The sequence below is a fragment of the Seriola lalandi genome, unplaced genomic scaffold, assembly GCF_002814215.2.
Source record: "Seriola lalandi dorsalis isolate HSWRI2012SDOR001 ecotype SW California unplaced genomic scaffold, Sedor1 jcf7180002054573, whole genome shotgun sequence".
NCBI classification, from domain to species: domain Eukaryota; kingdom Metazoa; phylum Chordata; class Actinopteri; order Carangiformes; family Carangidae; genus Seriola; species Seriola lalandi.
Genome location: NW_019525126.1, coordinates 657,968 through 679,486, shown reverse-complemented (window position 1 = coordinate 679,486; position 21,519 = coordinate 657,968). Strand labels below are relative to the sequence as shown.

At 40.2% G+C, this 21,519-nt stretch overlaps 3 protein-coding genes across 6 annotated transcripts in view; 1 reads left to right on the top strand and 2 right to left on the bottom strand.

Annotated features, from left to right (window-relative positions):
- Nucleotides 1–11,685, bottom strand: part of tmem63c (transmembrane protein 63C) — a 30,352-nt gene extending 18,667 nt beyond the window's left edge. The window contains exon 1 of one of the 2 annotated variants that reach the window (XM_023417318.2): nucleotides 11,643–11,685. The gene's annotated coding sequence lies outside the window, so the exon portion shown is untranslated. Of the gene's footprint in view, nucleotides 1–1,979; nucleotides 2,038–11,642 lie in introns of those variants that run through there. The other variant, XM_023417319.2, reaches the window with a different exon arrangement.
- Nucleotides 11,686–12,821: 1,136 nt separating this feature from the next.
- zdhhc22 (zDHHC palmitoyltransferase 22) lies at nucleotides 12,822–15,443 on the top strand. 3 transcript variants are annotated; one of them, XM_087176893.1, is made up of 4 exons: nucleotides 12,822–12,940; nucleotides 13,194–13,208; nucleotides 13,639–14,198; nucleotides 14,293–15,443. In XM_087176893.1, the coding sequence occupies exons 1-4, from the start codon at nucleotides 12,885–12,887 to the stop codon at nucleotides 14,568–14,570; spliced, it is 909 nt and encodes a 302-aa protein (XP_087033019.1). In that variant the 5' UTR covers nucleotides 12,822–12,884; the 3' UTR covers nucleotides 14,571–15,443. The 3 variants fall into 3 exon arrangements, with proteins under 3 accessions (XP_087033019.1, XP_023273100.1, XP_087033018.1); XM_023417332.2 differs by lacking the exon at nucleotides 13,194–13,208 and having other exon boundaries at nucleotides 12,826–12,958; nucleotides 13,641–14,198; XM_087176892.1 differs by lacking the exons at nucleotides 12,822–12,940; nucleotides 13,194–13,208 and having other exon boundaries at nucleotides 13,598–14,198.
- Nucleotides 15,444–15,591: 148 nt separating this feature from the next.
- cipca (CLOCK-interacting pacemaker a) lies at nucleotides 15,592–21,340 on the bottom strand. The gene is made up of 4 exons (XM_023417331.2): nucleotides 21,042–21,340; nucleotides 19,732–19,848; nucleotides 19,095–19,264; nucleotides 15,592–17,998 (listed from the first exon to the last, which is right to left on the bottom strand). Exons 1-4 carry the CDS (start codon nucleotides 21,064–21,066, stop codon nucleotides 17,201–17,203), a joined length of 1,110 nt encoding a protein of 369 aa, XP_023273099.1. The 5' UTR covers nucleotides 21,067–21,340; the 3' UTR covers nucleotides 15,592–17,200.
- Between the last annotated feature and the right edge of the window lie 179 nt (nucleotides 21,341–21,519).

Here is a 21,519-nt window from a genome sequence, read left to right as displayed (position 1 = left end):
GTTTCTTTTTAACATTGTTGTGACTCATTTTTTATCAGAAGTGTCTGTCACTCACTCTAAGTGCAATTATGATACCATTTGCAAGGATCGGTCTAATGACCACCACGGTCCATTAGCAGCCATTGATCTGTGTCTGCGTTTCTTTATCTGACAACTGGAAGTGGAGATGTCACATGAAAGCAACAAACTGACTGTTGACTCTCTAAAAAGCTTTAATGTGTAACAGGATGATGCTAACAAGTCCATTTAACCATGCAGACAAGAAAGTACTTTTGTTGTGAGACTCAATTTAATAGTCCAAGAGCAACAGCTTAAACCATGTGGTTATTTATCCATTTTAGTAGTAAAACAATCCTTTTGTCCATATTGATGGACAAAACAGCTCTGAACAGCTTGTTGAGGGTTGGCAGTTATGACCACTTTCTGCGTATTTCTCTGTCTGTGAAGCATGCACAGGATATAATCATTCACACTGCCATGACCACAGAATGTAGGCCTGAACCATCTGTCCTCCAGCAGCACGCACTCTCCCTTCTTTCAATCAATACAGTCCCGACTCCCAGCTGCTCTGCTCGTGTACGCTCCTCGCTGAACAAACAGTCCGAGAAAATGGAGCAACAACAGTGGAGTGCTGACAAAGCTTTGCATCAATACTGCAAATTCACCTAAGTGAATGACATCAATCATCGGATTTCATGGGAAAAAAAAACAAATTCCACATTATTTCCAGCGATGCTGGACTGTGACAGAACGACGCGCTCTGTAGTAAACACGGTGTTTGCTCTGCAGCAGTACATGGCAGCCAAAACTGCATCACAGTCCTCTGCTGTCCAACTCTCACAGGAGCTGTGAGGTAACATGAGAATTAAATGAGTGAGAAAAGGGAGAGGAAGCTACAGGCCTCCAAGCCGGCACACAATACCGATCCAAACCTTGGTGTGATTTATCACTGCACCAATGATGTCACTTCCTGAGAAGCTCCATAACAGTTTTGTCAAGCATTTCCCAAATGGTGCTTGTTGTGCAACAGAAGCCACAGCAGGATGTCTTGTGTAGGAGGCGAGCTGATCAATGGCAGTGCTGCTGGACCGCTGTACATCACACTGTCAGAGAGGTCTGGTGAAGAACAGAGGTATAAAAATACAACTCAGTGATCTTTAGCTGCTCTTTCTGCACCACTCTACTGTCTTTCTTAGTTGTGAAAGTGGATAGCTTGCAGTCAATATCCAGATACTGTCAGATACACAGCATCTGAGCCTCCCTGCGGAGACGACTGGGGATTCCTTGAGGATGGATCACAAGGCAAATCCCTAACACACATACACACACACACACACACACACACACACACACACACACACACACACACTGCAGAGAATGTGTTTCCACGGAAGCTGGTGTACTATATCTCAGGCTTTTTCTCTCTGCTGATAATGAATTAAGGCACCGATATGGACAAAAGGATTATTTTACTGCTAAAAATTGATTAACAACCACAAAGGCTTACATTACAAGCAAAGAACATACAGTTCTCTGAAGGAAAATGAAGACGGAGCATCCTACTCTCATTAAATAGTAGATTTGGTGAATGTTTGCGTCTAAAATTGTCATTTTGGAAACAAATTATCAGACAAACTGATGGACAAATGGATTGACAGGAGATTTTGACGTTCTGTGATCAATAGAAAAACAAACCATCCAAAGCTTCCAGACAGAGTCTGAATTGTTTCTTTAGAGAGAATACGTTGCCTGATATAAATAGCTGCAGTAAAAAAAAAAGTAAAAACAATTCAGTGCCTATTTTTATATTCCTGAGATGAGCTTATGATAGCAAACCAATCAAAGAGCAGCTGTGTCAACTGTGCAACAGGAGCTAAATCAAACAGAAACGATGCCCCATTACAAAAGAAAAACACAACTAACTAGCTGTAAACTGGAAACACACTGACAAACTTTGACATGCAGAGGCTTAAACAGACCTTTATCGGCTCATTGAGCTGTTTTTCTTCTTGCATCAGACGAGTCATTAAATTCGAACGCCACCGGCTGCTGGTGTCAACAGTGAAACTCTTCCTCCCCACCTCCAGAGCAGAGCAGGATGCTAAAGGATACAGGCTGACTGGTGTGGTTTCACACAACATTTGGACAAACGTCACCGCATGACTCAGCAGTTTGACTATGAGACTCGATGGATTTTCTTTCTGCCTCATCCCTCATGTATAAAAACGCTCAGATGCATCCCATGGTATCCATTTCCACTCCAGCTTTTTCAACTGAAAGTCTGAAGTCTTTCTAATCCTTCCCCTCTGCTCATTTCTCTCCTCCTCATCCCTGAGTCGAGCCTCCAAGCCAACACAGCAGATTACAAACTGATGTTTGGCTTGGGAAGCAGTGTTGTGCCTCCCGCTGGCAGCATGAGTGAAATCCCTTCTCTGTGCTCAGACTGCTATGATCACAGATTCTGAAGTCAGTGCAGGAGCCGTGAACTGGTGATGAGATATACCTGAGTTTTAGTCAGAGACGCAGAAAAAAAAAAGAAAGCTCAGGTCAGCTAATCTGCTCATTGCACCAAAAAAAAAAAAAACAGCTGAGGTATCTGTGTGTGTGTGTGTGTGTGTGTGTCTGTGTGTGAGAGAGGATATTGTCCCTGAGGTGATTTAGACAAAACAAATAAAATTGTAAGTCAGAAGACTGATAACTCGTAATAAACCCTGATTCAACCCAGATATCTATCATCACTCCCTTGTAATATTTTGATTAAATCACTTCTGTTGCAGCCGTACCACAGTGTTTCAGAGCACCAATATTTTGGCGCTGTCACCACCTAATTAACGTTTTGGCTTACAATAGTGTCTGCAGCCAAACCAGAGATTTCATGAGGCTGTTCTTAGACATAGTGGTGCTCTGAGCTAAATGCTAAAGCTAGCATTAAAACATGCTCACAGTGACTGACAATGGAAGAATGATAATATTGGTAACATTTAGCAGGTATAGCGTTTCACCAAATCAGCTGGCGTCATTGTCAGGAAACCCTCACAGAGCAGAGATATGCACAAATTGCGAAAAAAACAAAAGTGTCTCACCATTGTCCTTCGCATGTGACAAGTTTGACCAGTATCTTCATGGAAGAGACTGCATCACCATACACAGCGTTCTTAAAAAAAAACCCTCCCCAAAACAGCTGCAGAGAATGCTACTGCAACTCTGACTTTATCATTTGATGGTGATATACAAACAGGGGAAGGACCTTCGTGTGGCAGATTTCCTGTCTGGTGCAGCGGTCTGCTGCACCAGACAGGAAATCTGCCACACGAGCACGCAGCACACCCAACTGCCATCACCGGTCAGCATCTATGCCATGGGCCTCACCACCGACGTAAACATGAACTAGTGCTTTGTAATGCTGACACGAGCATCTGTATCTATGTCATCATAAAAAAAGCTGTGACAGGAAACATCTTTACACTTAAACAGGTTGCATCGTAATTCCCAGCTGCACCAAAACCCTAATCGACACCATAAAGCATTTGGTGATCAGCCCCGGAAGAGCTTTCCCTCCCATCGTCAAACTTTCAGTTGGACCAAGACAAATGACATTACCTGCCTGAGGGAATGAGAGAGATGGTCCTGTTTTGCCAGACAAATGAGTCATAAATAATATGTAAACTTGTGTTGACCTCCAAACCTCTGCACCTAATCAACTGCCAGTCACTGTGAGATAAAAGACTACCCCCAAGGACAACTCGCAATCACCATAAATAAAAGAATAATGGTTTCAGAGCTGGTGTTGTCTCTCGACTGCAGCTTTGTTAAACGTGCAGTTGCCCCTGCCACCAACGTGTCTGTATTGGCAAAGACTGTTCTCTCTGTGTGAGACAGCAATACCCGCATGGAGAGGAAAGGTTTGACATTTCCCCTGTCATTGGCTTCATCTCAAAGGCTCCAAGCTGGTAAAATATGTATGAGCGTTTTTTTAGCTGTGCTCTGCATTTTAATACAAAACTGAGCTCCTGGTTATGGAAATGCTGGTGTTTAATGGGTAATCTGTAAAAAAAAAAAAAAAAAAAAAAAAAAAAAGATTCCTCTTCTAATTGAAAATTGAAATTGAAAAATAATGCAAACAATTCTTGGTTAAAAGAAGTTGTGCTTTAAAGCTGCATTAAATTCTTCATGGCCATTTGCGGGCAACAGAATTAAGTGAAATCAAAACAACTGACATATCATATCACTTTATAACGTTGATATGGTGAATGTTTTGGCAAACAATTGACTTTTTACACATGAAGCGGAAAAAAAAACATTTCTGTTTCTGGACACCGGAAAAATTTAAGTCTGATATTCACTTTCCTTTTAGCTTCAATTTAGTCTCCACCAACTCCTGAAGGAAATATCTGTCTCTTTAGTTTGCTATATGCGCACCAGCTAGTCGCTAACTCTGTCTGTGTGCTGTTGGAACAAGGGAAGGTGGTGTGTTCTTTTCACTTGAAAACAGCTGCCTGATGTGGCAGAACCTGGGGACAAAACCAGAAAAACTAGCATAAAGATGCTAAAAAAATGCTCCATGTAGCTGGTAGCGATGGTTCTCTGTGGGTCTGTCTCTACGAGAAGCCCCTTTCATATTACACACAGTCATTTTATCCAGCTTTCATGTTTAAATATTGATCAGTGCAGCTTTAAAGCGACTGAACTTCCAGCGTGAGCTACAGTCACTGCAGACGGGTCTTTTATCTTTGCACGGCAATTAACATTATTTGTCGAACCATTACTTACTCTAGGTGAATGTTTCTATCTCTATTGGTTAGTTTAAACTTTAAACCACTTCTCTTTGTTGTTGCAGTTTATCTGTGTTGAGCACACATTTCAAACTTCAAGACCCACTTGACATATATTAAACTGTGCAGTTTGCTATGACAGGTGCACCTGCAGTTTCGGCCCCAGTTGAGCTCTGTTGGTTGTCTAAATTCCTACATCAAAACTCTGAATGACAAACCTCTTTTATGGCTGACAAATGCAGCTAATTTACATTAAATGTTTGCGGCAGCATTTATAATTATGACTGTTACTTCAAAACTGAAGTAATTTTTTATTGGATACTTATATCATTTTGTCTTCCCCCCGTAGTTTTCCATCAACGCACTGAAGAGCACCTGCGATGTTTTTCCAACGCTTCCTAATCCCGTAGGTCACAGGTAAGCCCTCCAATAATCCATGTGGTCCAGAGACTAAATAATGGTTTAATGTAGTCTTATCAAGGCTCATCCACTCCTCTGAAAAGACTTTCCACAACATTTTGGAATCTGCAAATTTATCTCAGGGGTGTTGGATGGTTGAACAAACTAGGAAAAACAATCTCTTGTAGACTTTGCTTTGTGTAGTGGGGAACTGTCATATTGAAATAGAAGAGGGCATTTCCCAAACACGAAGCACACTAAAATAAACATCCAAAAAAAAAAAATCACAGTATGCTGTAGCATTAAGATTTATTTTCCATTAAATTGGAACTGGGGGCCAAAACCATGAAAATCATGGACAGGAGCATCTACATACTTTTGGCCACATCTACTGTGTAGTTTTTTGATATTTTAATGATGGGGATGCCATGTGTGAATGCATCTTCTTCTCAGCTCTACAGGAGCTACAGGCCTCTGCTGTGATGGCTCTGGTTGGAGGGTGGTGTTGGGGGTGTGTGGAGGGGCAGACCCAGCCCAAGGGGGAGAAAAAGGGCGGAGGTTTTCAACACAATCTGCTCACCACCTGCTCAGTGGAGAAGAAGGGAGGAGGCTGTGCTCTTTTCATACCTCACTCTCCCCCCATCACTTCACACACAAACACAGATCACTGAGGTGTGTCTGCTCAGAGCACACATCTAATGCAGCCCCCACCCCCCCAACCCCCCAGCAACCCCTCCCAACCCCTCTCCAGCCTCTTTCTGAAGGCTGAATGAGCCATAACCTGCCTGGAGCGATGGCTGCACGCACACACCTGCTTGCTGTCTGGCTGCACATGCTCAGTGGAACCCCAGGGGAGCGCTGTGTGTCTGCCTTGCTGCTGCTGCTGCTGCTGTGAACTGGGCTCATTCCTCATTAGGACCCATCTGGCTTCAGTGACGGGTCGAGTCTAACATGAACGCTGGATGACACTGAACCAGTGCAATACCCCCCCACCCCACCCCACCCCCCGAGCTTCTGGAAGATTCCACCCACAGCTTCTTACACTGCAAAATCTGCTGGAGCTGATCCTAAAAATGGGCCTGTGAGAAAAACCTGAGTCTCTGAGTCAAAATAATAAAGTACAGATTCGTTCAGAGAAATCTCTCTTCTCTCTGTAAAGCATCGACGCCATATTCAAAAGTAAAATGCAGTCACTCAACATACATCATGTCTCAACATACCGACACATCAATCATGCATTTAGTTCGAGACATCACTTTCTCTATCTGGCTATTTGTATCTAAGCTTTTTTATTATTTTTACTTTAGGTAGCACAGATGTTCAACAACAAATTAAAGGACCATACCAGTGTCTGTCAGGTCAGTTTATCAATAAATGTGTGGTGGAATCAAATTTCAGGCATGACTCTTTTTTTATCAACACTGTTTTCCAGTTGCCTTGCACCTGCTTCTGATGTGTTAGTTACGCTCCTTCTTAATGCCACACTACTGCCAACCATCATGACTTCTCTTTCTTCCCTGCTTTAAATTTAAAAGCTTTAACTGTGCTTAAGATTTCTTTATTTGCTGTCAAATTTACATCCCATCAGGGACGGTTGGTATTGTGATCAACAAAGCCCCGACATCTGAGATTTCAGAATCAGTTGCTGAGCAGCAGCCTTTAAAACGCAGGAAACATCCAGAATCTATTTTATTCTTTTCTCGTCATCCATGTTTGCTTATTGTTTGTCTTGTGGATTTTTCAGAAAATACAGCTTCTCGAGATGTATTTCAATTTCATACTAAAACAGGGGATCAATCTAAAAGCGTATGGTATAAAAAAATGTGAAATATTTTGTTAGTCACAAAGCCAATGTTGACACGTTTAAAATAGACTGAATATTCTGACCACTTTACTATCACGAAAGGCTAAAAAAACCAAAAATAAAATATAATTAAAAAAAAAACGTTTTTTTTGCATGTTTGCTAGAAACGACAATGAATTGATCAAATGTCAAACTAGTTTCAGATTCATTTCCTGTCATTAGACTACTTAATTGACTATTTGTTTGAACTCTAATGTGAAGTATACCATATATGATTTGTAACCCCTAACCTTAGCCAAAACCATGATTATTTAAAAATAACTGTGCATCAGGACCACAGGCAACAAAATAAAACCTGCTCATATCTGATGCAACTACAGGATATCTTTTACATCAGATAGATCTTCTAGCCCACAGCGCATATACAAAAGGCACAGTCCGTATAAAATGTGTATCTCTGAATATCAAATACTGTTATTATAAGCACATGCGTATGGCAGCGTGAGCTTCAATGGTGAGTATCTGTGCACAATACATCAGTGACAATGCTGCATGCGTCAGTATCACTGTGATGGACCCCTGTGGAATAACTGGGAAGTTTAGAGCAGGAATCTTAAATAGCAGCGGGCCTCCTCTCCACCAAAGCCATAAAAAGAACAAAGGCGAGTCTATGGTACAGAACTACTGCAGTTATATAGCAGGTGGAATAGAAATGGGGGTTTTACAGCTAAGACAAATGTTCAGCACGATTTCAATGGACCACACCATCTTGAATGTCAGTGTTCCCAGTTCTGGCAATGCCCTTGTACTGGTGTACAACTTCAACATACTACTGCCTCAGCATCAGTCATCCACCAGAACTGGGAGCAACTCTGGAATTGTTGGTAAGACTCTTAACTTTCATGTTCTGTACTACACTAAAAAGTTTTGTGTGCAAGCCGTTTCCAATAAACTTTTAAGTTGAGCGATCGAAATGGGATTTAGAGATTATCATCAGCTCTTGTTTTGTTCTGATATTCTGTTTGTGTTTGATCTTCTCTCAAGAGGTTTTCACCAAAGTGTTTTCTGACATATTTATTCATACCCAGTAGCCGGTGACATGTGGCTGGGGAGATGAGTCACAGAAATATATGATGCAATCTTAGATGTATTACACACGCACGTGAACACACACACACACACACACGCACATGCACATACAAGCACACACACATCTCACTCCTAGCACCACAACAACCACCACCATCATCATCACTAGCAGAGAGGACAGGAGAGAACGTGCACTGGTAGGTGATGCCTGTCTGGTGCTACACAGTGGTGTGTGCAATCTGTCAACAGCGTGGGCTGCTCCGCTCAGATCCTGTGTGTAGAGTTAACTCTCATTACCTCCGCCAAGCAGGTTATGTTTTCACCCGTCTCTGTTTGTTGGTTTGTTTGTTTATTTATTTGTCAGCAGGATTACACAAAAAGCACAGAACCAATACGCTCCGATCCTGTTGGAGGGATGGGTCATGGCCCAGGGAGGACCATAACATTTTGATGGGGATCTGGTTAAAGGGGCGAATCCAGGATTTTTTTTTTTAAAATCACTTTCCTAAACATTGTGAGATAGGGAATGTGTCCAGATTTTTGTCAGTTTCTCAGGAAATAATGTATGGATCTTGATGTATAAAAAATCTAACACATTTATGGTGTTGACATCTTTGAGTTTGTACAGTTTCAGATAAGATTCAGATAATAATTCAAATCTGGTGGAAGAAAATGCTGAATCCATGTTACACACAGAGTTTAGTATGTAATGGTGCATGAGGCACCAGCAGCATTTAGGAATGTTTACATCAGTATTTCATTCAACATGCAGCTAATAAAATTACACAATAACAGTAGCAGCTGCCACATAACAATGAGACAACTGACACTGCTGTAGAGCTTATATGAATTGTATAATACATTTCATACAACAGGTAATAAAACCATACAGCTGTCTTGCATAAGGAATGACTACAATACATAAATAAAGTTACCTGAGACCAAAAGACATGTAGGATTGTTTGGCCTTGCCGGAGGCAGCTGCGCTCAACTGAATCATTCTAGTTCATTTCAGTATTAAAGACAAGGAGTCAGAGATGATGTATCCACCTGTAGCGTTAGGGTTGGACGATATAACAATAGATTTTGTGAGACAACAAAAATCTTTTTAGCTAATTCTTTGATATCTTTGAGTGTATTAGACCATTGGGAGTTATACTCAAGGCAGTGATGGATTTTATTTTATTTTAATTTTTTTTTCTTTTTAAGTTTTTAAAAAAACCTTGACTGCTCATGTATTAAAATCACTGGATTAGATGTTAAAACATTCATGTCTAGTTACCGTCTCCACAAATGGCTTCTTATTTGAATTTTCAGAAAATGTAATACACTGATAAATAAAGACCAACACTGCTGTATAAAATATAATAATATAATAAATACCATGATAGAGGATTTTGTCTACTTCACCCACCCTTATATAGAACATGTATACTACCACTCCTCACTCATGACTGGAAAAACATATGACCAATGTCAAAGGACATTACAATTAATACATAATAGAAGAAAGAATACTTTAATTTAGAGGTAAGGTACAAGATCTGCACAATAAAATTCCTATGTGACAAAAAATTATTTGATGTAATATAAATCTTTTTCAGGAATGAAGTCACATTCAAGCGCCTACTGGTTTGATGTTTGGTATTCCTGGAGCCTCAGTGCAGCAGACCTTACTCTGCCTCTTTCACTCTTTCCATGAGAAGCAGATCAGATTATGTGATTATTTGATGCTTCACACCATTAGAGGGAAGTGATAACTCACAAAACTACAAAGGATCTTTGTGCACCTACTTCAGAGTTTTTACTGTTTGATCGTTCTGTTCAGCTGAGACTGTCCACCTGCTCAGAAAGAAAAAAAAAACGAGCACATAAAGTAGATCCATGGAAAGAGGCTTATGTTTGCTTATGAATTTCACAAAAGAATAACTCATGTTCAGCAGCTGTTAGATGTTGTACAAGCAGACAATATCCATCTCACTACTGCAAGCTCCTTTTTCAATCTCAGCTTAGAGTCTCCTGAAATATTAATGCATGTGTGATACTTGAAGATGACCAGCATTCATTCGCTCCCTTTTCTTGGGAGACTTACTGTGCACTCTTCCTGGAGCTGTCACAGATTAAAATTTAAAGTGGTAGCCCACTGAAAAGCTTTTGATAGGACCTTTGCCTCAGGAGTGAACCATGAAAAAAAAAAAGGTAAACCTAAGCTAGAAACTGGACTACCCAATAAAAAGGGAGTGAAATCACAAACAGTGGAGAGGAGAAAAGTCAATTACATTTTAAACAGCTGATAAGATACATATACATATACATATACATACACATTTAATACTGTGCAGGAGTTAATTACCCACACACCTGCACTGTTCTTCAATTTTAAACACTGTGGTCATCTTGAAATAATTTCCAATAGATTCCATGTTTTTTTAAAAGCTACTAACTCTTTAGAGTAACCTTTCAAGTCTGCCGGGGATGGTGGAGTTAAAAGCCATGACTCTCTTACAGTAATTAAAGATGTTCAATGAAACCATTAGATGTTTTCAGAAGCCTAATATGTCTATTTATGGAAGATTCATAAATAAGATCCTGCAAACAGGATGGAGCTCCTTTCTAATTAATGAACAACAAATTGCCATTATGTAATGACTTACGTGTGTGTATGGACATCAGCTGACACATTCGTCATATAAGATGACTCTCTGCCTCCTCATTGAAATTCATTTTAATACCTAAATATCACTTTCCACTACAAATACTAACACCTTTGCTCCAAATGAAAGTCCCTTCATATACTGGCATTTTTAAAGGTCACTTCCTTTCATCATAGTCAGTTGCAAATGGCAGCAGTTCATTTAACATGACCATACTGTCAAAAAGTGCAAATTCATCTAGCGATGACCTCAGTTTACCTCAGGAAAATCATCTAAAACAGTATCAAAAGCCTGCATTTCTGTGTTAAAACCTACAGTAGAATTAACACGGATTCAACAGGTCAAACTACTTGCTCACTTGACCAATACAAGGCTTTGTGTCTACACAGCCCCAACAGACTGAACAACAGCAGGCGACAGCAGAGTGAAGACAGCATGGCCACAGCATAAAGGGAAGCCTCAAAGATTCCTCATCTGACAAATGTTTACCTCTGATCACAGTCTTTGGTGCTCAGCACCTCTCTGACTCCATGAGGAACAATAGGTGCGGTAGTGAGAGGAAGGGCTGTACCTGTTTTGGGTGTAAAGGTCTGACACGTTGCCAGAAACATCCTCATCCTCACCAGCCAACAACAACACTGAACCGTGATGCAAGGAGCTTCAGAAAGCGAAGATTTGACTCAATCTTATAATCGGACTATCATAATTGAAAGAAAGGGGGGTTCTCTCGCCAAGAGGGCAATTTTTGGCGACTCTGTGTTCTCCCTCTTACTGCAGCACTCACAACAGTCTGCACACCCGCCTTCCTCCAGCTCTGTAACTTGATGAAAACGATTGCGCCACAAATAGCGCCGATAAACCGCTCCAACGCACCTTTAAATCACTAAATATCCCTACATGACTTTTAAAATTCACGTCGCTCACCTCAGGAAGCTTCCTGATCGCTGGCGTCTGGTGGTGATGGAGGTGCTGCTGTTTTTTTTTTTTTTTCACCCAACACCAAGAAACAAGAGAAACTCCCACCTACTCAGGGACCGTCTGACAATTAAACACCTGCCACAATAGGCTGCTAAGGGAGCGTCAAGATATGCTGAGTGGAATATTTTGATTTTAGGATTGCGAATGAATTAGGTCAGACGGGTATAATCATGTGATCAACCGTCGAGGTTAAAGTTACTTATTTGCGGATTAAATTATCTCAAGTGAATTTTTTTTAAGGTTTGAGGAGTGTGGGCCGAGTGTTTGAGGAGATGAGGAAAACTAGAGGAACATAACAGCAAAACATGATAAATCTACACCACTAATATGACAGCAGTCAGACATGAGAGGTAAAATGACTGAGGCTGCATTGCCACCTACAGGAAAACTGTCTTTCTTGCAAACGTCTACTGTCTAATTTGTTCCAAACATGTTCGCTTTTCCGTCTCTTTTTCATTCACTCAAGTACATACAGATGAAGTACTTCTACTTTAGTGTTTCCATTTCATGACACTTAACCATACTTTTATTCCACTACAATATATTGTATTGGCCTTCTACAGTTAGGCTACTTTACAAAGTAAAATTTAGATTTTACATACAAAACATATGATAAGCTTATAAAATATGATTCTGCATTGAGTAATTTAAGACTAGCCTAATATACATGAGTTTATTTCTTAAGTGACATCTTTATATTTGTCATCTTTATCAATTTTTAAATAATTTTTTAATGATTTTTATTTGTAATAAAGTATCTCCACAGTGTTGTATTGCTACTTGATGGCTCTGAACACCTCCTCAATCAATGTCAACAATAAAATGTTTACAAGGATAGGAGCTCTCCACATTCAGTGAGTGGATAAAGGTGAAAGCCTATTAAAAAAAAAAGCCTTATAAATATCAATTTTATTAAAACGAAAGAAAACATCACACACTATACTTTCACACAGCCTGACTTATCTTACGTGGGTTTTGTGCTCTATTATTAGTCTATTGACGTGGTCTGCATTAAAAGGTGAGATTTACTTAAAGATACAATTTAAGTAAACGTAGTAAAATTTTAAAAGGAGAGAAAGAAAACAGACGCATCCAGACCAACAGGCGGCGGTAGACAAAGGAACAGACACCCTTTTAATGAAAAAAGACGTCAATGTGGCTCAACATCACCTTCGTCTTTGCGTTTGAATGAACGTGCTGAGCTGTGAGCCGAGGCTCCGTGGTGCTGAAAGGACAGCTCCTCTGCTCTCTGACACCTGCAGGTAGGCAGCCCGGACATGGTGAGGACGGGGTTATTATTTTTTTTATTACATAATTGTCTTAATTGCGTCGTCATGGACATGAAATGATTGGCGCCATCACTGCTACCGGTCTGATCTGTCTCCTGAAGGAAACAGACATGGAGAGGAAACAGCACTTGATCGTATAAAATGCTCCCTGTCATCTGGGGCATGAATGGGCCATGCAATGGAGCTTCCTGGTGTTTTCATGCAGAAGCCCCCGTTTAAGAGCATAAAGACCCAGTTTTAGGTTCACTGTGTGGTTTGCACTGTCTGTTACTGTAGGTTAGCAGATGACATGTGAAAAGGCTGGGATATTCTTGGTATTCTCAATGGCCCCTGAGAGTCCCCAGACCTACATTTGCTCAGAAATGAGTTTTTCTCAGAGCAGACTTATACAGACATTATCTGTTTTAAAAGAACAGCCAGATCACATAATATTTATAACCTATCTTTCCTAATAGGGGGTGTATTACTTTCAATCAGATGCTTTATGTTAATAGTCCTGAACCAGTTCATAAAATTGGAAGGGACAGTCATCTAAAGGTAATCTGTAAAGACAACCAAATGAAACATTGCGTACGTTGTATATTTTGCTGGCCTCTTACTGTCATATAGTTTATGATGACATCATGCTTACTGTGTCTTCTTCACTCTCACACAGACATGTTCACCAGGATGTTAAAACTGAGACTTCTCAATGCTGTGGCACCTGCATACTTCTTCACAGCTACAGCAGTCACCTTCATTTTGCACTTCTGCTTTTTCATCCCAACAATATTCCCAAACCCGGACACATCACTGACGGGGTCTACAACTCTTCACACGGTTGTTTTCCTTTTCTTGATGTTCAATGCACTTGGGAATTACATAATGACTATCAAATATCCTGCTGAAAGTGCCAACGAGACTGTGGTTCCAGTGTGCTCGCCACACTGCTCGGACAAGGTGGATGCTCACTACCTCCTGAACGGCCGTCACTTCTGCAAACTGTGCAAGAAGGTTATTCTCAAGAGGGATCACCACTGCTTTTTCACCGGAAACTGCATCGGCAACAAAAACATGCGCTACTTCATCATGTTCTGCATTTACACATCATGCACATGTTTGTATTCTTTGGTTCTCGGTGTGGCCTTTCTAACAGTGGAGTACTCCATCTCCTTTGAAAACCCGCTGACCTTCCTGACTCTTCTCCCCCTCTCCACTGGCTACTTCTTCATGGGTGAGTTGCTGTGTATCTCTAGTTAAAGCCAATCATTTACGGGACATGACTTCCTGAGGAATTCACATTCTTTTTCTCACACTTCTCCTCACAGGAACAATCTCAGGCTTGCAGCTGTTCGTGGTGCTGATGCTGTACGTGTGGCTGGGCATCGGCCTGGTCTGCGCAGGCTTCTGCTGCCAGCAGGTCCTGCTGGTGGCACGGGGACAGACCTGGTGTCAGATGCAGAGAGGGCAGCTTGTGGAGAACCGCAGCCCCTGGAGAACCAACCTCAAGGATGTTTTTGGTACCCGCTGGATCCTCGGCCTTATCCTGCCCGTGCAGACAGTGGAGATGTGCTCTGACGACACAGATGCACACAAACAAGACTGAGTGATGACTACAGGTCATATCAAAAGCTTCCAATAGCTCACACAAGCAGCACAAGTTGTAGAAAATGCTTTCTTGGGATCCATGTGGTGATTAATTCTAAATACTTCTAAAGTAGTCCATGAAATAGTTAGCTGTTAGCATACATTCCTTTAAGGACAGGAGCCATATAAGCAATGTGAAACTTTTGAATAAGTGCATAGTGTAAGTTTATCCTTTAAGTAGCTTTTTACAAGGCAATATTAAAGACAAATAAATTAGTTGTTTTTGAGATACAACAGTTTTACATGCACTACTACATGCTTACATTAAAAATGCATGCATTCACAGCTTTGCAAATTTGTATTATGCTTTTGATTTGACCGCCGCATGGCAGTGCTCTGAGATTATTGGTCAAAGTGTATTGCTCTTCCAGACTTCCTTGTAGGATTCTACAATGTGACATTCAGGAAATTAGTTTTTACGACAATAATTCACTTTGACGTTAAGGGCTAGCAGACACAGAAAACTACAGTGTCTATAGCATCAACTGCCAGGCTTGACACCACTGTTTAGACAATAAACTGTTACATGTTGTTGAGCCTGATGTTTTCTACTCAAAAGAATGTGACTCAGACAGTTTGATGAAGGTACAGTCATCTGCTCCTTTATAAGAATAGAGGGACAAGGAAAATGTCAAGATGATTACCATATTATTATCCAGGGTATTATTCACAATGTGCCATAATATTGTGTCTTACATGCTTACTGATGACCCCAAAGATGAGCTATTCACTAAACCACTAATGATAGGGCCCTCTGTATAAGAATAGTAAGGACTTTTCACTGTTATGCTGCTGCTAGAGCTACTGACATATTCAACATCATGTGAAAGATGTTTTGGATTTCAATAAGTATACTTTTTAGAGCTATTTTGTCTATTCCTGTTATAACAATAAAAGTATTCAAATTGCAACAAGCAGCCAGTCTTTGTTTTTCAAAACTGCACATGCTGAGGAAAGTGCAATAAATGACAGAGAGGAAGTTGTCTTCAAACAAAGTTTTATGACAGGTCATTATTAGTCAAAGTGACTAAAAGTGATACAGAAAGCATGTTTCACAATAACAAGGAAAAAGCAATCTCTGAAAACATATTTTTGTCGCTCTCCTTTTCCCCCTTTAAAACCAAGACTGATTTGATGATTTCTTAGTTTTACAATTTCTCATGATTAGAAAATATCGTAACAGCAGTGTTTTGCTGCTGAAATAAATAAAACAACAGTTGACCTAGACTTAATGTTTAAAACTGAACCATTTATGACTTCATTGGTCTTTACAGTTATCTTTCCACTGCAACTCTGAATGTATTATGGCACCAGAGCTATGGTTTGTTTTACACTTTTAAAGAAGAATGTTAGTTCTTTGGAGACCTTTTAGTACATTCAACTTTCTTTTACATGAAGCTCACAAAGAAATACAGAAATCAAAGCTGCTCAAGCGTTGATATGAAGTACAAACATAAACATATTCAAAAGGCACAGGCATCCAGTTAAACATTTATATTCACATTATTTTATCAAGACAGAACGCTCCTGTAAAAAAACAAGTCGTAACATTTGTCTAAAAATGTTGCCAGTAATCCTGTAACTAAAGTGCAAGAGTCTGTAATAGGAAACTATATGTAAATATTGAGCTGTCATTTCTGTCTTAAAATCAGTTAATACTACATCATATTAAGCTTAAAACTGCAGGGAGGAATGAGAATGGCAGCAACATATACAAAGTCAAGACAATTATATGGCTACAGCACTTCACTTGCTACATTTTAAGTTTTCACAAATTCCTACGATCCTACGTCTTTAAAGGTATCTTGAAAAAAAGAGCTTGTTTTGCCAGAGAACTGGCAAACTCGTTATAATGTGCTTGGTTTGTTTATATTATTCACACAGCTTTAGTCTTGGTCAAAAACAATATTAAAAATAAATAATGACACCAACTAACAACATTATATTAAAAAACAAAACAAAACAATGAACTCTTAACTGTAAGCAATCCACTTCCTGACAAAGGAGACATCTCCCCATTCAGTTACATTACTATACAATGTAATAACAAAGTAAATAGAAAAAAACAAACAAACTGGGTTTTCTATTTTAAGTAAAAATGATGCTTATACTTTCTCTACGGAAATCACATTCAAGGCATGTATGAGGAAATAACCCCATGTGTCCTCACGTGTGCTGTAAGGCATGCGTTTATGCAATTAAAGTTCGACATATAGAAGGCATAGCCCTATTGCAAGTGATACTTGCTATTTTGAAACAGCAGAGGCAAGAAAATTTCTTATAGGCAAGGGTTTGAAATCTAAGCATGCTTCCTACCTCCCACTTGAGAATAGCGGATGTGTTGCAGCTTCATGTTTGGAGCTTAGACCAGCAGTTCTGAATGTTTTTGTCTCTATTATTTGCAAATTTAAGATGATTTGTACTTACAACCTCCTGCCAAAGCATGAAAGCATATGGATTAGTTCTGTTATTGTTTGGTTAGTTATACTGCTTGATGCTGTGTTGACTATTTCAAAAAAGAAAGAGCTTTTCTTGTAAATCATCCTCTATCCCCATGATTGAGAACTGCTGGTCCCATGCACCGATACATTAAGCCAGGACTCCTTGAGCTTTAGCCCCGCACTGTTCATTGTCCATGTCCTGCAGAGAGAGCTGGAGTTTAGTCCAGAGCTGTGGGTCTCTGCTGCTCAGAGCCTCCAGCAGCAGAGCTGTTTGCTCTTGAAGCTGTTGTAGCTGGCCTTGAGTGCGCTTATTCTCCTTGATCAGCTGCTTTGTGCGCATGGTGATCCCCAGCAAGCCTGACTTGCTGAGAATATTGTAGGTATTGCTGAAACGTTTCAGTTTGTTGGTGCCTATTGAGAGGGCGTCCTGGTATTTGTCAGCAGGGATCCTGTCACTGTCCTCCTCTGTCCTGAAATCATCTGTGCAGGGGGGTGGAGAGCTGATTCCTGCCAGCGAGTAGAGAGCCTTGTCACTGAGCTGCTCGTGACTCTCGGCTGTCTGTGCCTCGTTGTTTGAAGCTTCAGAGTTGGAGACGGGTTTGACTGGAGTCTGCAGTGCTGTCTGTGGGCTCGGGGAGCTATAGAGCCTGTGGCTGTGGTGGTGCCTCCTCTGTCGCTGGTCATACCCTGATGTTGAGTGCCCCCTCACCCTGGAGGATCCCACCCTCTTAGTGGGTGCGTCCGAGGGGTGAGGGGCAATTCTGGGGTACGACTTAAGGATGGGCATGTAACTTTTTGATTGCCGGACATTTTCAGAGCAAGTCTTTGGAGAGGTGTTGCTGCCATTTGACACCATGGGTTGGAGAAGAACCACCTGTGATTGAGGCATCACCTCCAAGGGTGAAGGAAAACCCCATTGTTTTTCTGCTGGAGCCATTGAAGATGCCTAGGGGAGAAAAATATCTTTAATATTATGCTATAATACAATACATTATGTATGATACACTAGTCATTAAAACACAAGGATCATATACACATGGAAAAAACACTGAAATCATTTTCCTTTGTAAGTATTACACATTAAAAATAACAATCAAACTACAATGACCATGAAGACTGTACATATGCATTCTCTGAGCTGAAGGAAATTTAACCATGAATTGACAATAAAGCCCTGGTATACTGTAATCAAGAGTTATGACCAAATGAGAGAAAAGCCTAAACCAAAAAACAGAACAGTAGAAACAGTAGGAATGTTGACTGGAAACTCAGCCGCCACATCAAGTCAAGTTTCTCTTATAAACTGGGAGAAAAATCTCTACACAAGCCCCTTAAGTCACCAGAACAAACGCAGACAATCACAGTAACAAAATGATTTGAGAAGAAAGACTGGTTTAATGGCCTGAGTGAAACACCTTAGATGTGTGTCCTTTCACCTGTTTTCAATTTGTGTATAAAAAAAAAAAATGAGTGAAAATGTGGTCAAGCCAAATTGGACAAATGGGAAACAAACCTAACAAATGAATCATGACTTACATGAAGCATGTGACTTAAATGTTCACTGGAGTCTCTGCTCTACTGAAGAGACAGATATTGGCAGCAGATGAAAACATCAGATATGTGTGGAGCAATGAGCAATGAGACTGTTAAATTCCTTAAATTAATACATAAAACACACATAAATGCCATATTTCCATCATGTTTTCTATGTAGTTTTCACTGCTTAAGGTTTGATTAATGCTCTTTTATCTACATCATCTTGTTCACTCTCCTCTTCGACAATGGTTTTAATGGCACCAGTTGTTTATCTTTACGGCCCCACTCCTAATATTTGCATAACAGCAGTGGGTGGAAATGTGCATTAACTCACATTCTTTTCCTAGATTTCACGAAATTCGTCTAAATTTGCACAACATTTGGATGGAAAACCATATATATATGACAGTTAGGGTGAAGAGCCAAACAAGCCCAATGTTAAATCTTCTAGTAGTAATGAAACAAACAGTGCTAGGGAAAGACAAACATACATTGCTGTATTTTACCTGATTTAGAACAAAGTTGTTCATGATGATCATGGGAGACAGTCCAGCGTATGAGCCTCCCATCACAGCCACCTGCGGACCATTCGGGTCCTGGCCGAATATGGACCCAATCCTTCCTGCATCTTCATTGTCAGTCAAATCGACTGTACTGAGGTACTCAGAGCTGGCATCTGCGGAGGGGAGTACAAGCATATGGGTCTCATCATGTTTAAAAGCAACAGATTGACCTCTCTATTGTGTGCAGTAACTGAGACAGAACACTAGTACCATGAAAACTGTGGCAGCTGCAGATAAGCACCTCTAGAGCAACTTGAAAAGGATACCATCAACCTGATGAGAAGGATTATACCAAATCCAAGTCAATCTTCATAGTAGAAATAAAGGTCATTAGGAAAACTGCCCCAATAGAGGATAAGCTACATAGAGAATGTGACCTAGATCTCCAGATTTGATTAAACTTGACCTTGTTTATGTTGCTTATGTCTTGACTGTAATTTTTCTAATGAGAATTTACTATTTATATGAACTTACACCACTTCATCAAGTGAGCCTCCAAAAATATAGAAGGATAAAACACCTATATGGAAACAAGAAACTCAAATGTTTATTTCTGTGAAGAAACATAACTAAATCAAACCTGAGAAGCCTGAATCTCTCTCCAGGTCAGGCTTGGATGTTCCGAGGTGTGTTGCCCTGGTGAATGCCGGTGTCCTGTGTCTGTCAGGTCTACTAAAACTGCTCATCCTTGTCTCTTCTGTGTTAAGGGTTGAAAATCAAAACAGTTAGCCTGGATCTCATAAGAACAAAGCCTAGCAAAGCCCTGCTGGAGCCTTGAGTTTATGTAATTGCAAAGACCATAGGAACTAAGACTGAAAAAGTAAAGAGAAACAGTTAACTTGTACTTATAATGTTGTAGGTCTATAATTTACACATATTATTTGGTTTGTTTTTGGTTTGGTTTATCTTCCTCTGTAATTTTGGTGTCTCAAAGTATGGGTCATTGAGGACTGACTGAATTACTATTTAATCTGTGTTTACATAAAATATTTACAAATAACTGATGGGTCAGAAAGTCAGTGCCAAAATCAGAAACAGCAGTCTGCAAGGCCACACAACAACCCTGCTATTTATACATGCTTCCCTCTTTAAAATACTGCATAGTATTAAAACTGCTACTTTACATTTTTTGTTTGTTAACTAAATTGCACAATATGTTTAAAGCATATGCTTTGTGCTGGTATTGTATACAATATCATCATATAAACAGGTGCTTATTTTGTCCTCTTCATTTACAGAGAGCAGCAAATTACGAATAGGTTGAGATAATGTTTGGAATAGGACATGAAGCAGGTCAAAAACGTACAATATTATTTTAATTGTTGATCTGAGGTTAGCGTTTAAAGGCCTGCCACTCCCCCTCAACCAACCAGTCTGATTATAAAGCTAATGAAAGAGATGCTTTTCTCCATTACCCGTCATTATATATATATGTTACGTATGATATATGACAAGGAAGAAAAGACTTCAAGGTTAACAATAAATAGCATTAGCTGGGAGTCTGAACTCTCCAGTGTTTATAACATCTTAATGCAGCTAGCGGTTGTTGTTGCATACACACGCAACTTTGTTCAACACTAACGTTAGTTAACTGTGAACAACTTGCTGGAAACTGCCATATACTGGTTAACTTCAACTTGTAAAAACAATTAAGCTGCGACAAGTAACGACATGTCAGTGCGTGAAATGCAACATTAACAACAGCAACGTTAGCTGTTGTCTGTATCCACGACAGTCTGTCTCTCTGTTTACTGCCCTGCCCCTACCCTGCTCGCTGTTAGCTCAGCTAGCTAGGTTAACGTTAGCTGTCTTAGCTTTAGCTTAGCAACCAGCTCATCACTGTACTATCGATAAAATATTTGGCTAATAGTTAATTTTTGCCATCCTTACCGATGCGTCGTTTGCTTGAAAACATGTATGCGTTTATATTGGCATCCAAGGTTATAGTTTTCCTACCGTTACCAAGTCTCTTGTCAAGCTAATGTTAGCTACGCCTTATTGAAACTGAACACAGAACTTGATTCCTCAACGACGTCTTACAGGCAACCGCAGGTCTCCAGTGAAACTTTCGCTTTGCCGCAGACTTCTTTTTCTTTGGCAATTAATCAAGGGCGTTTAATTCCTAATCTGCAAAAAACTATGTAACAACCCACTGCATTCTTTTGTTTTGGAAACATAATGCCCAGGTAGGATAGGTTATAAATCAGTGGTTGTCTGTCTTTTTTTTCAATTTCAAGGGAGGAGTGAATTGAGTGTAGGGACCTTTAAGTCAGTACTAAGGGGCTAAATGCCCTTATCAAACATGACTGGGCACAGGAGTTGCCAGGGAAACGGGTCTGATCCAGATGATGAGGCAACAGAGGCTCTT

What these genes read in the sequence shown, in the direction of transcription:
- zdhhc22 (XM_087176893.1), top strand. Translation starts at nt 12,885, where the DNA reads ATGAACGTGCTGAGCTGTGAGCCGAGGCTCCGTGGTGCTGAAAGGACA. An exon ending in CACTGGCTACTTCTTCATGG is followed by an intron (nt 14,199 to 14,292) that starts GTGAGTTGCTGT and finishes TTCTCCTCACAG; the next exon opens with GAACAATCTCAGGCTTGCAG.
- cipca (XM_023417331.2), bottom strand. Translation starts at nt 21,066, where the DNA reads ATGTTTTCAAGCAAACGACGCATCG. An exon ending in TTCAAGCAAACGACGCATCG is followed by an intron (nt 19,849 to 21,041) that starts GTAAGGATGGCA and finishes CCCTTAACACAG; the next exon opens with AAGAGACAAGGATGAGCAGT. An exon ending in GAGAGATTCAGGCTTCTCAG is followed by an intron (nt 19,265 to 19,731) that starts GTTTGATTTAGT and finishes TCCCCTCCGCAG; the next exon opens with ATGCCAGCTCTGAGTACCTC.